The 14,205-nt window shown below is 39.4% G+C and overlaps 1 protein-coding gene across 2 annotated transcripts in view; it reads right to left on the bottom strand.

The window, feature by feature from the left end:
* Positions 1 to 14,205, bottom strand: part of ric1 (RIC1 homolog, RAB6A GEF complex partner 1) — a 40,363-nt gene that overhangs the window by 18,444 nt on the left and 7,714 nt on the right. For both annotated transcript variants that reach the window (XM_084383007.1, XM_084383008.1), the window contains exon 3: positions 931 to 1,010. In XM_084383007.1, the coding sequence (XP_084239133.1) occupies positions 931 to 1,010 (80 nt within the window). The remainder of the gene's footprint in view (positions 1 to 930; positions 1,011 to 14,205) is intronic.

Below are 14,205 nucleotides of genomic sequence, written 5' to 3'. Positions count from 1 at the left end.
TACCTGCATCCAACAACCGTGCAACCACTGCTTATTATTTATTGCATATTTGGTCATGAGCTAAGAAAACATTGCATAAGAGGATTTAGTTGTAAACCTCTCTTATATTCCTACTAGTATTGCTTGCCAGCTGCACTGACAGACAGCTGCTGGCTACTTGCTAACGAGACTCAGCCGGTTTCACACTATAACGAGGGCCTTGATGCTCTTCTTCAAAGATGAAGTGCAGCAAGCATGCAATTCCAAAGAGGGAAAAAAGCATGTGAAGCTAACAATGCGTTCGAAACAACTCGGACCTTGAACATCTCCAGCCTCATGCTAGAAAAAGTACAATGGAACGCCACTCAAGTTGGAGTTTCTACTTGTAATCTCGGGGCAAAAACATCTACCTCAACTTCATTAGACTGATGTAACACAGTAATGGCAGCACAGGGGAGGGGTTAGGGTGTGTTTGTAGACTACAGTATTTGTATATAGATACGTTTCCAAGTATAAAAGTTTAGTTTATACTGTATATGCAAGGAGGCTGCACTGCTGAGTGTTCAATATTGTGTACACTTGCCAAAGAAACATCAGTTTGTCACAGTCAGCCATGTTTTTTTTTTTACCGTCGCGCACCTGGACGATCACTTGGAGATCAAAGTGGGAAATTCCAAAAAACAAATTTGGCTGAAATGCAGCGTAAGTGTTTCAGCACAAACAAGTATTTCTACTAATCAATTCAAACTGCACATAAATAGCGCTTTGCATATGCAATATTGTGTTTTCACAGGAGATACAGGTCTCACTGAAGATTGATATAACATGCAAAATAATGGTGGTTAAATGGCTCTTTAATTGATTAATGATCCCTGCAGCAGCTTGGCCCCTTCTGTTTCCGTTCCCTGTGTCTATGTCAATGTTGTGTAAGAGTTTGTGTGCTTTACTCACCTTGGATAGACAGGCTCATAGAGGTACTTGTCATCCCCTCCACCCAGCACATCAAACAGGAGGATGTAGCCTTTGGCAGTCTGACAAAAGAGAGGAAGGTCTGTCATTAAAAATATATATATAAAGCTGCTCACCGACTTTTTTGTGAGGGGTATGTCAGACACTGAGAACACAAATAACCAAAAAATGTGTGCGAATGAAAAAGCGGAGAAGGCTGTAAAAATGGATGAGGATGCAAATTTAAAAGTCAGATTTCTTTTCATTATTTAAATGTCATCACAAATTTGCAATGTCACTCAATGGATTTTTGAGGAAGCAGGAGAATGCAATAATGAAAGGACAGGAGGAAAGAAAGGGGTTTATCACTTAACAATAAAACATCATCTGTTGTCATGACAGAGGAGACGGGGAGTGAGCTTATGGCCGCAAATCAAGGTTGCATCAGACTGAAAATGCCACTTAAATATGCACTTTCACAAAAATTTTGGCCAACTTGACCAAATACATACTTAGATGTAGATCTAAACTACTGGCGCTGTTACATTAGTTGCTGTTCATCCCATTGCATCATCAATCCCCTGCATCAATAATGCAGTTTGAATAAAGCCGCAGTTCCAGATCCACAGGTCAGAACTGAGGTCACTTTGATTCGATGATACTGGCAGATGGACTCATACAGTATCAAGTACACAGTGCATCCTAGTTAAAATAGGATCTTCTAATCCTGCTGGTTATCTCAAGAAAACAAAATCCACTCCTATATTGTTTAATGTAGATGTGTCTGTCTTGGCTAAGTCCATCTGAATCTTTTGACAAACAATCACTGGAAGAACAGGATAACTTCTTCTCCTAGGTATGAACTATATATGGATGATACTTGCAACACAACTACTGTTATAGATAGAAAGATATTTGTATGCAGAGAGAAAATGATGCTTGAAGTTCTCTGCACTGCCGAATCCTAAACAGACTAAGCTGCAAGTTGATCATCTGAAAAAAAACACAACTGAATTTACATTAGCATTTTATTTTAGTTGCAATTTAAACTGCATTTATATAAGTCTATTTAGCTTATTGTTGTGTACTGAAATCAGCTCATTTATTATATACGCAGATCTAAACTGCTGCTCTTACTGATAATGGGGCTCAAAAACAAAATTGTCAGCATTTTGAAACAGTTCAAACACACACGCTCCAGGCTCCATTCTGTAGAGAAGCTCACACTATCTATGATCTCAAAACATTATTATATATAATTGTGTGTGAGTAGAATATTATAACAGTGCCTTTTTCCACAACCACACTTACACACACACACACGCCGACACAAAGCGCTGTCAGGGAAACTGCTGAAATTGAGCCTGCAGACTGAAACACGACACGATACCTGATCTGAACTCCACTGTCAGCAGTAAGGTTGATAAAAAGACAGCTACAGAATCCCCTAGAACCAAAGTGAGTTCACTGCACAAACCACCATTCTACTTCTACTACTCTACGACACTGTTTTACTCATTTGTGCTACACTGTACGGTGATGGTTTGCTAAAAGGTTGGTTGCAGCACACTGAAGTAACCCTTGACTTTTCTAGTGTGGCGAAAGTGTTGTTAGTCCCTGGCCAACACATTACCATAGCAATGAGACGACCCAAACCAAAGAGAGGGTGAAGCCAGCAGTGACATGAAGCTCGACTAGAAAATAGAGAAATGACGGAGCCAAACTGAGGCCTGCTAAATCCATTAACAGCAATAGAGGTCCACAAAGCTGCTGATGGCAAAAACTGCAAAAAAACAACACTCCAACATATGAATCAACTTCAGACAATGAAATGTCAATAATTCTAAAGAAAAGTGTGAACTTTCATCATACAGCAGCCTAAATGGCCTTTTGATCCTTCAAATACTGAACATCTTAATGTGAAAACAAACACTGTGAAACTGTTTGACTCTTATTAATGACAAATTCGATTGTCAAAGTCGATTATTTTCCTGTCTAATTGATTATTTGTTTGGTCTATAAAATGTCAGAAAATGGCAAAAAAAAAAATGTTTCCATGTTTCCAAAAGGCCAAGACGACGTCCTCAAATGACGTTTTGTCTAAAATGACCCAAAGACATTTAGTTTACTGTCATAGAATAAAGAAACCAGAAAACATTGAATAAAAAGAAAAGGCCTTTTGATCATTCACATACTGCACATTTATGTTACTGTTCAAATATTTGCAAGGCAGAGAGTGATGACAGGGTCAACAACATATACTGTGCAAGCCAACCATCAGCCATTCAGACACAGATGTGGTGAACTGAACGAGTGAGCTAACTGTATGAAGTTGCCATACGTTAAAAAACAAAAAGATTTCCATGTTATTATTTAAATGCTAAACATGATGGAAGCGATACACGACACACATGCACAAAATCACCATCTTCAGAACAACATTACTGACTTCAGTCACCATAGTCTTTAAACATGAGACAAAAAACATTGATTATAAACCATCATGGCCTTTGAAGAGTTTAATTTCATGTGTAAGTGAGATTAGAGGACTTAGAGGAGATACAATGTTAAAACAGCCATTTCATCATATTCTTAGTTAGCACTAAATATAGCTAAAGATGAAGACTCAGTCTCATTACAATGACCTAGTTAGTTATTATAGACTAACATGCTCATGCTGTCCACATATGAATACGAGTGAGCAGTCAGAGAGCGGGCACCGTCACCATGGCTGCACATTTCTGCATATTTGCTATTCAAACAACAGGAAATGTTTTGATTTTGATTTTTTAATTGTTTTTATGTATCTAGTTCCAGATCTGCATTGAAAAATAGAAACTGTGACATTTTAGGCACACACTTAAGTGAGTACAAATAGGAGACACGATGTTTGTGTTCTCAGTTCTCTCAAGGGCTGAATCTAAAAAAAATATGTTGCACTGGGGAATGTTTTTCTCCATGGTTTAATTGCAATGGTGGAGGAAATATTCAGATCATTTACTTACATAAAAGCAAAGACAGAGCAATGTAAACTACTCCACTACAAGTTAAAGTCCTGCATTCAATTTTCTACTAAGGCAAATGTACAGAAGCATTCTCAGCAAAATCTAGAGTACTACAAGTAAAACTGGTTTTCCGAAAATATCCCATTACTGATATTTTGGCATTCTGAGATTGTTAATACTAATAAACAAATGTGTGAGTTGCTTTAATGGTGTAGCTGGTTGGGGTGGAGCCAATTTATCCCCTTTGAATACAGTCAGGTTGTTTACTCCAAACCTAGGGATCAGACCATTCCTAAGGATTGTGAAATGTTTTTTTTTAGGAGAGAAAAGAAGGAAAAAACAAGGTTCTGCCACACAAATCTGTTTTCATTTTTTGGAAAATTCCCCAATCTTTTTTGGTAAAATACTGGATAATTTGACCTCGCTTGGCCTCAAACAGCTATTTAAATGAAACCATCAGAGAAGTTTAGAGGGGAAATTGTTGGCGGAACCACTAACAACACAGACATCTAACTAGACACTAGTTTTCAAGAGGGGTTGGAAAACCGTATGTTTCATATAAATGTTATACACTAAAAAGTACAATATTTAACTCTGAAACATAGTGGATGAAAAGTATAAAGTTACATAAAATAACAATATAAAGTTTTCGATCCCGGAGCTCCCTACTGAACCCACGTATTAACAAATTCAGACAAGGCTTCTTTCCCACAGGGGGTCCCATTTGGGCTCAGAGAGGAAATGTGAGTGTGACTAGCCTGCTACTGTACTTCAAAAGCATGTCAATTACAGGAGGCAGGGAATCTCAGTGAAGTATGATGGGAGGGGGGAGGGGCGGGAAAACTATTTGGCAACCTGCGAGGAACTTCAGCAGCGTCTCCCACTCTACACTTCTCATCCCTTTCATCTGTAGTTTGATCACACCAGATACATGAAAGCATTCGCACACCCATTCATCTCTTCACGGGACAATGATTAGCTTTACTTGCCTCGTCAGATATGTGAAAAACTGTGGATGAAAGGGATGGGAGATTAAGAGAGAGAGGCGACAACTGTGATGTGTCTCCAGGGACTTGGTGGTGCTCTTGGGACGTTCACACATGCGTAGATAATGATACAGGAAGAGGCAGGACGTCGGTCATTGTCAACTAAAAGGCCCAATAAATGTGCAGGCACAGACATTCAAAAGGCAAAATGCACCTAGTGGCTCAGTGTGGGGGAAGTGTAAAAAGTTTTCTCTTTATGTCCTTTGACAAATGGGAGCAGCAACAAAAAAGCTGCAGCTAGTGAACCAGTCGGTGGTGCTCCCAAAAGTCTCCTGTGAGCCTGCAGAATAGACTAATGCATCTTCAAATGATTGATGTTATTTCAAGCTGCAGAGACAGGACTGCAAATATGATCATATGAGTGCATGTAAACTCAGGTTTCACAATAACGTTAGTTGGTGATATGTGGTTTATGACATCCAGCTTTAATCCGGTTTCTCTGAACATATTGAGATCTCTTGGGCACAGATATACTGAAAAAAATATGTTTGGTGTGCGACAGAAGATAAGGCTTTACATGTTGTCATGTAACACTTCCTCTTCTTCAGTTGGTACTTTTACTCTATTCAAACCAACTAAGACGAAGCGAAAATGTCACATTTTAAAAAAAGGGGAACAACACAGGATTGATTTAATGCTGCTGTAAAGACATAAACAAATAGAAATGAAGAGGAACAAGCTGACTCGGAAACTAATCCAGTTCAGGCTCGCAAATCGAATGATAGTTGGTGGTTTTTGCAGAGAAAGTGGCAAGTCAGCAGAAAACTGTACACCACGTAATAGTGTACACCGAGGCCTCTCTTCTGCATGTTTAAACAAGCTCCTGAGGTCCACAGAGGTCCTCCTCTGCAGTGATTCCTTTAACTTAAGTGCACTTTTTAAAAAAAATGTGACCACTCATGCACATCATAGACATATGATATTATTTTCAGGAAGTCAAACAACCGGTTTGTTTTGCTATGAGACAGTAGCAACTTTAAACAAGTATAAACAGTGCAAAAGCATGTGATGGGAGAGGCATATGCGTTCATCTGTAACTGCAGCCTTACCAAATGTGGCTTGAAAACACACAGCTGCCAGATAGTCCTGACTGAAGCTTGAGAAGACTTGAGACATCTGATCCATCTACGCAGCAGTGTATCACTCTATTTTACATTAAAGTTAAATCACTCACTAGTATGCCATTACTACTACCACTATATCTTTCCTAACTGGGAAGGGATTGTGTGTAATTGATAGCGGAGTAAATCAGCTATCAATGTGATCAGGAGCATAGCAGTAAAAGTGTATGCATAAATTAAGTTAGTAGTAATTTATGAGTACTACATAAGAAAAAATAACAAAGGATAGTACGAATACTTTCATTGGCGTTTAGACATGAAGACTAATTTAAAACCAATAATTTGTACTTTAGACATTAGCATAGAACTTTAAATCTTCCAAAACCTGACCAACATGTCAGATAAAACCTTACTTTACTTTCCAACAAGACAGAATTCACCGGCTGTGTGATCGAGGAGGGAAAAAAACACCCAATCCAGTGTGTGTATGATAGAGATAAGATGGGAACCCGAGGGTTACATCTGTTTACAAAACATAAAATGCTGCAGAGAATGTTGAACGAGCAATTTCATGAGACTGCTTCACATTTCTAAGCATTCTCCTGTACAAGCAGAGGAAATAGTAAAATATGTATATGTTTTACCTCAAACATTTTTCTTCTTCACCTACAATCAGAATATTGACATCAGCTAATAATATATAGTTTAATGCATGTATAACAAAAACTGTGCCGTAGAAAAATGCACCAGAAAAATCTTTCCTGACTACTGAGAGTCTAAAAACAGAGAGGGAACATTTTGGTCTCGGACAGATCCCAAAACACACACGAGAAGAGCGAAAAAGTATTTCCCCTGTTTGAAGAACTTCATCCTTTCTTGACTCCTGCCACAGAAAAAAGTCCGTCCCTCTCGCTCTGTCAATTACTTTAGCTGCTTCTCTCTCAGTCTCTCTCTCAGTCACACACACACACACACACACACACACACACACACACACACACACACACACACACACACACACACACACACACACACACACACACACACACACACACACACACACACACACACACACACACACAGCTAAAGATAGTCTTAGCCATGGTTTTAGAGGGTGATTACGTTAGCCTCGAGGTCTGCAGGGTGTGTGAGCAGCCAAACATCTGGGAAACAGCTGGTAGTTGCATTAAAGACTACAGCCTGGAAGGGTTGCGTATATTTCACATTTGATCTGTTAACGGTATAAATCAGAACTGGTCGATACAATATCTGCATGGGTACCAGTATTGGAATTGATTAACCAGTATTGGCTTGGTGCCGGTAGTCTCAGTTCTGGTATGGGTTCGGTGCTGGTTCGACATCAGTTTAGTACTGGTGCCGGTTAGTATTGGCTTGATTCTACTACCCTTAGATTTAACAGTACTGGTTTGATACTGGTTTAGATACTGGTATAGGTATACATTTTCTGATCAATACAGTCCCTGAACCGATACCATTCAAATGTGAACCGTACCCGACCTGTCTGCCTGAGCACTGCTGGTCTCATTGTTCTACAGTCCCTGACTTCTCCCAAGTGTTAGCCCTGTTATTAAACTACACAGCCAGTAAGGGCGAGAAGAGTTATGACTCCTTAAGATAAAAGCTAGTCAAAACACTGTACAGCCTGTGCAATGTTTGCATAGACTTAAAATATACGACATGTATGGGTCATCATAACCTTTTGTGTGCAAACATGCAACAGATAACACAGATTCCTTATTTCAAGCAAAGTCATCAAATGTTGTTTTGATCCTATTTCAATAGAATACAGTGTTAGCTTTGTCGGTCAAGTTGCCTTTCTGGAAGCCCTCTTTTGCAGTTTTCTTAACAGATAATTGAAAAATGGAAATGGACTGCAAACACGAAATGAGCTTGGTCTACATTTTGAACATCAGATTACTTTTGGTCTAGATGCTGAACTCAACTGCATTTTCAGGAAGTTTGAAAGGAGTTTCTAGTCAGTACATCTCGCTATGACTTGACTTCCACTGACACCCGAGGAGACGCTCACAAAGTTAACAAACTCTTAACCTATACATTTCCTGTTAGACAGGAAGTGTGATTGGCAACAAGAATAAACCCGAAAAGAGGAAAGAAAAGTAAAAACACAAAACAAAGCAAGTAGCAGCAGCTCACATTTGGAGTGCACCACTGTTGGCATTAATGAGGGATTTCTGTTGCAAATTACGTACACTTCGTGGTTCTGTGGTTGTTCCAGTCAATACACATTTTTGCCACAAATGAACTGTTTGAACAGACATTTAACACTTTCACCAGTCACGACTCAGAAATAAATCCTGTGTTTGTGGAGCCCAGGAAGTGAGTGAGCGAGTGTGCCCTGGTATTTTTAACTCCTCCACCTGCTCCCTGTTGTGTTTGGCTGGGCGGGCCTGGGACCGAGCCTGACTTAGTGCTTTCCCAGACACATTCACGGCATTCATTCATGTGTACTTTGGCTTCACTAAAAGAGGCAGGGATAAAAGGAAATTCTGAGAAAGAGGTCATCGTGCTAATAAGTTATGTTATGTATTCCAATATTTTAATTCAATTTGTCATCTTTGTTGACATGAACTGGCAAGTTAAAGCATTTACATGACGCCATTAGAGACCTCGGGAACTGTATTTTCACTGGCAACTGTCTGGAATTTTGAAGACATTTCAAAAGATTTCACTTCTGCTTTAAATGAACTCATGTAACATTCTATTTGATGATAAACTACTGTGCGTGTGTGTGTGTTGTTGTTGTTGTTGTAGCCCCCTTACCACCTGACCCAGTATTTTCAGACTGGCTTTGAGGACAAGCGGCAGTGTTTTGGGAGAAACATGCCCTTCCCTCTTCCATGCTGACTTCATAACAGCCTCTTGTGGCCTTGACAGTATTTCCTGCCAGTGTTTACTTAAAGATGTAGGATTAGTTGGACTAACATATTGTTGAAACACAAAATGAAAAAGGGAAACACTGAACTCCTGGTATACAAGGCTGCAAAAACTCATTTACATCAATTTATTGGTTGGTTTCACATAAAGCAGCAATATGCTTAAAAAGGGACAGCTTACCCCAAAATCAAAAATACATAGGAAGTGTGCATCTACTCTGTGCTACTTTACTGTAACGTTAGCTGGCTCAGTGGTGGTGGGTTACTTTGCCTACTCTCTCATTCAGTGCAGTGTCATGGTTGGCAGGTGTAGTTCATTAGAAAGAAAATGGTTTGTGCATGAAACTGCTCACAACAACGTCTGTGGATTATCTTGAATAACTGGGTCATGATTTCTGGAAAGAGACATGATGATGTTTTTTTAAAATGTATTTTTTTGGCACTTTGAGCACCACAAGCCAAGTGCCATTTTGTTCCCATATATTCAAGAGAAGGCAGACATTGTTATAGCCAATATCTCCAAAACTCAGCATCTCACACCAAAACAATCTAGATGGATAAATAGCACTACAGGTAGAGGGGAAAACATGTATTTGATTTTGGGGTGAACTGTCCTTTTAAACTCCAACTGTTTGTATGAGAAACTCTGACCCAGCACATCCTAAGTATAGAAATAAAATAAAAAGAATCCAAATATTATGACTTGTTATGTTGAAATATCTAACCCACAGAATATAAACATCTGTTCAGGAAATACCCAAGTCCTCTCATGTTTGGACAACTGCAATACTATATCCAGCATTACTACAGACAGATTGTCCCACTACTAGACTGACAGGATTATTTGATGAGGAAATTCCTGAATTATTTATGTTATTAATAATGGACAAACTTCTGTTTTGAGAGACATTGCCCATAGAAATGTAAATGCTAAGGAAGCTCTGTTTATTCATTGAATCCAATAGTTGTAGATTGGTTAAAATGACGACTCAATAAAAACTAAGTTAATAAATGTTCTACCGCAAACCATTTTACACTCATGGATGCAAGCACACACACACACAAAGACAAAGCAGCGCATTTATCCAGCGGGCACTAATGATTCTGATGAATCAATTCTCTGTGTGCGGTTTGTTTTGATGCCGTCTGGGTCTTGGCGGTCGTCCTTGTATGTTGCTGATCACATGGCCTTTGGAAGCCGATTGAGTCATCTGCTGACTCGGGCGCTTGCCTTGTGTGAGATTACTCAACAAGACACTTCCTTCAACACAGTCCTCACCTTAGCTGCAAAGCGCTAAGCTCAGAATCATGAGTAACGGCAACAAGAGCAGAAAATGTCATGGAAGCTGATGCATCTTGAAGTTCAGTCGTCCAAGTTTTGCAAGCTGCATGTGCTGCTCTTTCATTGTATTACATCAAAACACATTTAGTTCTCATTATCAGAACCACTCTGTGTCAAAATACTTTCAAAGATATTCTTAATAAAGGCAGTAAGGCTCAAGTGTATTGTGAATTCTGCTCTGCTTTTGTTTTCCTGAAACGAGATGATAATCATTACGAGAAACGTTTTCTGTCAAACACAGGCATGAGACCACAAGCAATGCCTACCAGCTAAACAAATGCCTCTATCACACACACTCATCCTTATAAGCTTCCTGTTTATTTACATGAGCATCCTCAGATAAACAGTTTGATTCCACTACAACTGCTCTGACTTCTCTGTCTGCTTCAACATGTTTGACACAGCAGATGCAGCATCCGTCTGCTCCGTCTCTGATTCACAGTATGTATCGAGACATTAGTTCAACACAGACAAGGCTCATTACCGGGGATTGCACTTGATGAGAGGGACTCACATTCCATCCTGAAATAAATAACATGCCATCCTGTAAATAAATAACAACTTAATAAATCCACTCTGCTCCCTGAGGATGAAAACATGTTGTCCTCTGAACAAGGCCACTGTTTGTGCCGTATAATGTTTAAACAGGATTCCTACAGCTTTTAAAAATGTAATCATGTTCCAAGCACTTTCAAGGTAACTAAACCAAAACCTTTTAGACTCTTTCTGTCTTTATCTACATCGAAACTGTTACTGTAACTGCAACTGTGAAATAAAAAATCTACGAAATGTCTTTACCCACAACAATTAATGTGTATTGTCACTTATTTAACTAGCTTTTCATATTAACACTTATCGTATGTTTTGATCGAGATAATAATGCTTGCCAATTTCCAGAGTAAGAGATCAAACTTAAAAGGTGCATAATGTGTATATACGAATTGCCCAACTGTCAAATTCATACTCTACACAAATAGGGGGCAGCATATCACCAGAGTAACGGCTAACTGCTGTTAACTGTAGCTGCCATTAGCTCGTTAGCTCAGCTAGCCATGCGGTTAACAGCCGGGACTGGGAGCCCGGAACACCGGGGAAATGTTGGAGTTGGTCAGGGCTAGCTGGTTAGCATGCTAACTTCAGCAGGTATCTCAGCAACACAATACACAGGTGTCAAAGAGCAGACAGCCTTTTAAGTCGATTATCCCAGAGGTGTTGGTAAAGGAAAATGATTACTGAACAAAACTTTCATTGCAGACAGAGGATATATAGGATATATAATTAATGTCACTGGTTTATATTAGCATTTCTCTGTTTAGTGGTACAGTAAATTACTTAAATTCAGTACATTTGTACATTTACATATTAATTCAGTCTATTTACATAACTAGACTAGAAAATAATAAGGCTGCACAATTAATTGAAATATAATCAAAATCGCACTAGGGCAAAGTGCAATATCCAAATCGCAAGAAGCTCATGTAGCCACAGAAACTATTTACATCAGTATTCTTCAATCCTGGTCCCTGGGGCCCCCTGCCCTGCATGTTTAGCCATTTCCCTTCCCCAACACACCTGATTCAAATGAATGGGTCGTTATCAGGCTTCAGCAGAGCTCGATGACATGCCGATCATTTGAATCTGGTGTGTTGGAGCAGAGAATCCACTAAAACATGCAGCCAGGGGTCCCTGAGGACGAGGATTGAAGAATACTGATCTACATATTTACATGAGAAAATATTCACTCTGCATCTTGTGTGAGACGCCAGGAGACAACAAACAAATGAGATTGGGATAATTTCTCTTCAAGTAAAAATATACTTTTGGTGTACATGAGTGATTTTGGAGACAAAACACAAGACTGTGCTGAAAAATCCAGCATTTTTCAAGGAGTATATTGGAATTACAGTAAATTCCTAACCTTGAAAACACCATAGCTAAAAATCAAGCACTTTCTAGACTACGAACCCTGTGCATGTAATACTAGTAGAGTATACCTTGGATTGCTGTGAAGTAAGTGTCGATTATCTGCCTATGCAATGTTACAAAAAAGGCATAAAAACTGATGGCTGATTAAAATTGCAACACTTCTTTATTTCATGTTGAAGCAGGCATATGTAAACCTAATAATGAACAATACTTTCAAATTTTCATGGCTGATAGATATGCTCAGAGAACTGAACTTCAAACATGTGATGATCCGACTGGAGGCGTGACAGAGGAGGAAAGGTCTGGCTTAACCAACATCAGTGAGCTTGTGTGGGCTTACATACAGAAACATGCTGGCTGCGAGAAGATCGTCATTTCATCTCCATGGAAATGAACATGAATTTTTAAAATCACGTCTTTTAAGCTTCGTGGGCTGATAATTTGCATATCGTTTTTTGGTTGAGGGTTCTTCTTCTCCAGAGTTTACCTAAGGTAGGACTATAATGACGGGAAGAAAGATCCCGAGGGAGATATTTCATGATTATTTCAACAGGAATAAAAAACAAGCTGACACAGGCTGGTCCTCGCTACATCTCATTCAGCATTTGTATTGATTCACAAAACCCACGAAAAATGAGGCCTTCTTCGTCTCCCAAAAGAGCTGAGGTAGGCAGATCATTTTAGATAGTTGTAATCTGTTTCCAGCATAGAGCTCACCCACGAGCCTGACCAGCTAAGATTGAGATCAAGGATCAAGGGCAAAGGTGATTGATACCCGCCTTATAACCAATTCTCTGGCTACTGAGATAGTAAAGTTAAGACATTAAAGTTGAACAGTAAACATTTGTGATCAATAAAGCACAGAACAGAACAGAACTACTGTTCCACTTTGATAGAGAGCAACTGTTTCACTTTGAGTTGACTCACTCAGTCACAGGACAAAGTATGACAATACTTCAGATAGGGAGCAAAGTGTAACTGAAGCATTCAAATATTATCTCAAAACTTTAAAGGCCAGTTTGTTCAGTGATTTTTATCTACTATAGACAGACTACTGCCTTTAAGCAATTTCAGGATGTTACTGTTGAACCCTTTACTTGAATCTTCCTCGTCCCCTGTGGGACATAAGGAGACAGTGAGCTCTTCATCATTCCCTACCCTCGACAGCGTGTTGAGCCTCCCCCAAGTTAACTTCACCTTGACTGGCTCGTCTGTCACAGTTCAGCGCAAGGTCGTTTTTTTCGTCTTTTCTTATGCCTGGAGGAAAACATTGTTGAACTTTAACTGGTAGTAACTTGAACAGCGAGTGGCATACTTTCAAACACCGCAGTATTCGCCTTAAGCACCGCATTTAGAGCTTAAATTGTTTTGGAGGTGGACACTACATTCCTGCAGATTTAGCCTCAAGCAACTTGCGGTCCTCTCGGACACTTTATACCTGAGTTGATGACCATGAAAGTCCAAGGGTGTCTAGCCTCAGGAATCATACAAATATTCCTTTTCTTAAACAACTGAAACCTGCAGTAAACCAAGAGTTCCCAACAGTTCCCTAAAAAGAAAATAGATACTTGTAAATGCAGAACCCATAGATTAGGCTGATTGAGCGAAAAACCTGGGCTCAACAGTCAACTATCTCCAAGAAGTGACATATTGTTGCTTTAAACTGAGTATAGCTATTAGTAGTTTGTGAATATTCAGATCATTTGGCCAGTATTTACTTGTAGTTGCAAACATTGCTCCACTGCTACAGAGAGATGCTGAATCAGTTACAATTCTCCCTTATCCCCAAATTTTGGGGTTTTTCTTTTTACTTTCCATTACAGTTATTTGTGGCGCCTAAAAATGTAACTTCACAACTTCACACTAACACTGTTGCTCACTGTGTGTGTTTGTAATCGAAAGCGAAGTTGCAACATGCCGCAGAGAGTGAGCTCAGGGTGTGCTTTTCAGTTCTGCTCTCATTGCCACGGGAATACCTTTCTT

Source organism: Pagrus pagrus (assembly GCF_965226575.1).
Source record: "Pagrus pagrus genome assembly, chromosome: 19".
Lineage (NCBI taxonomy): Eukaryota > Metazoa > Chordata > Actinopteri > Spariformes > Sparidae > Pagrus > Pagrus pagrus.
Note: the sequence above shows the minus strand (reverse complement) of the source record. Positions and strands in the feature narration are given on the sequence as shown.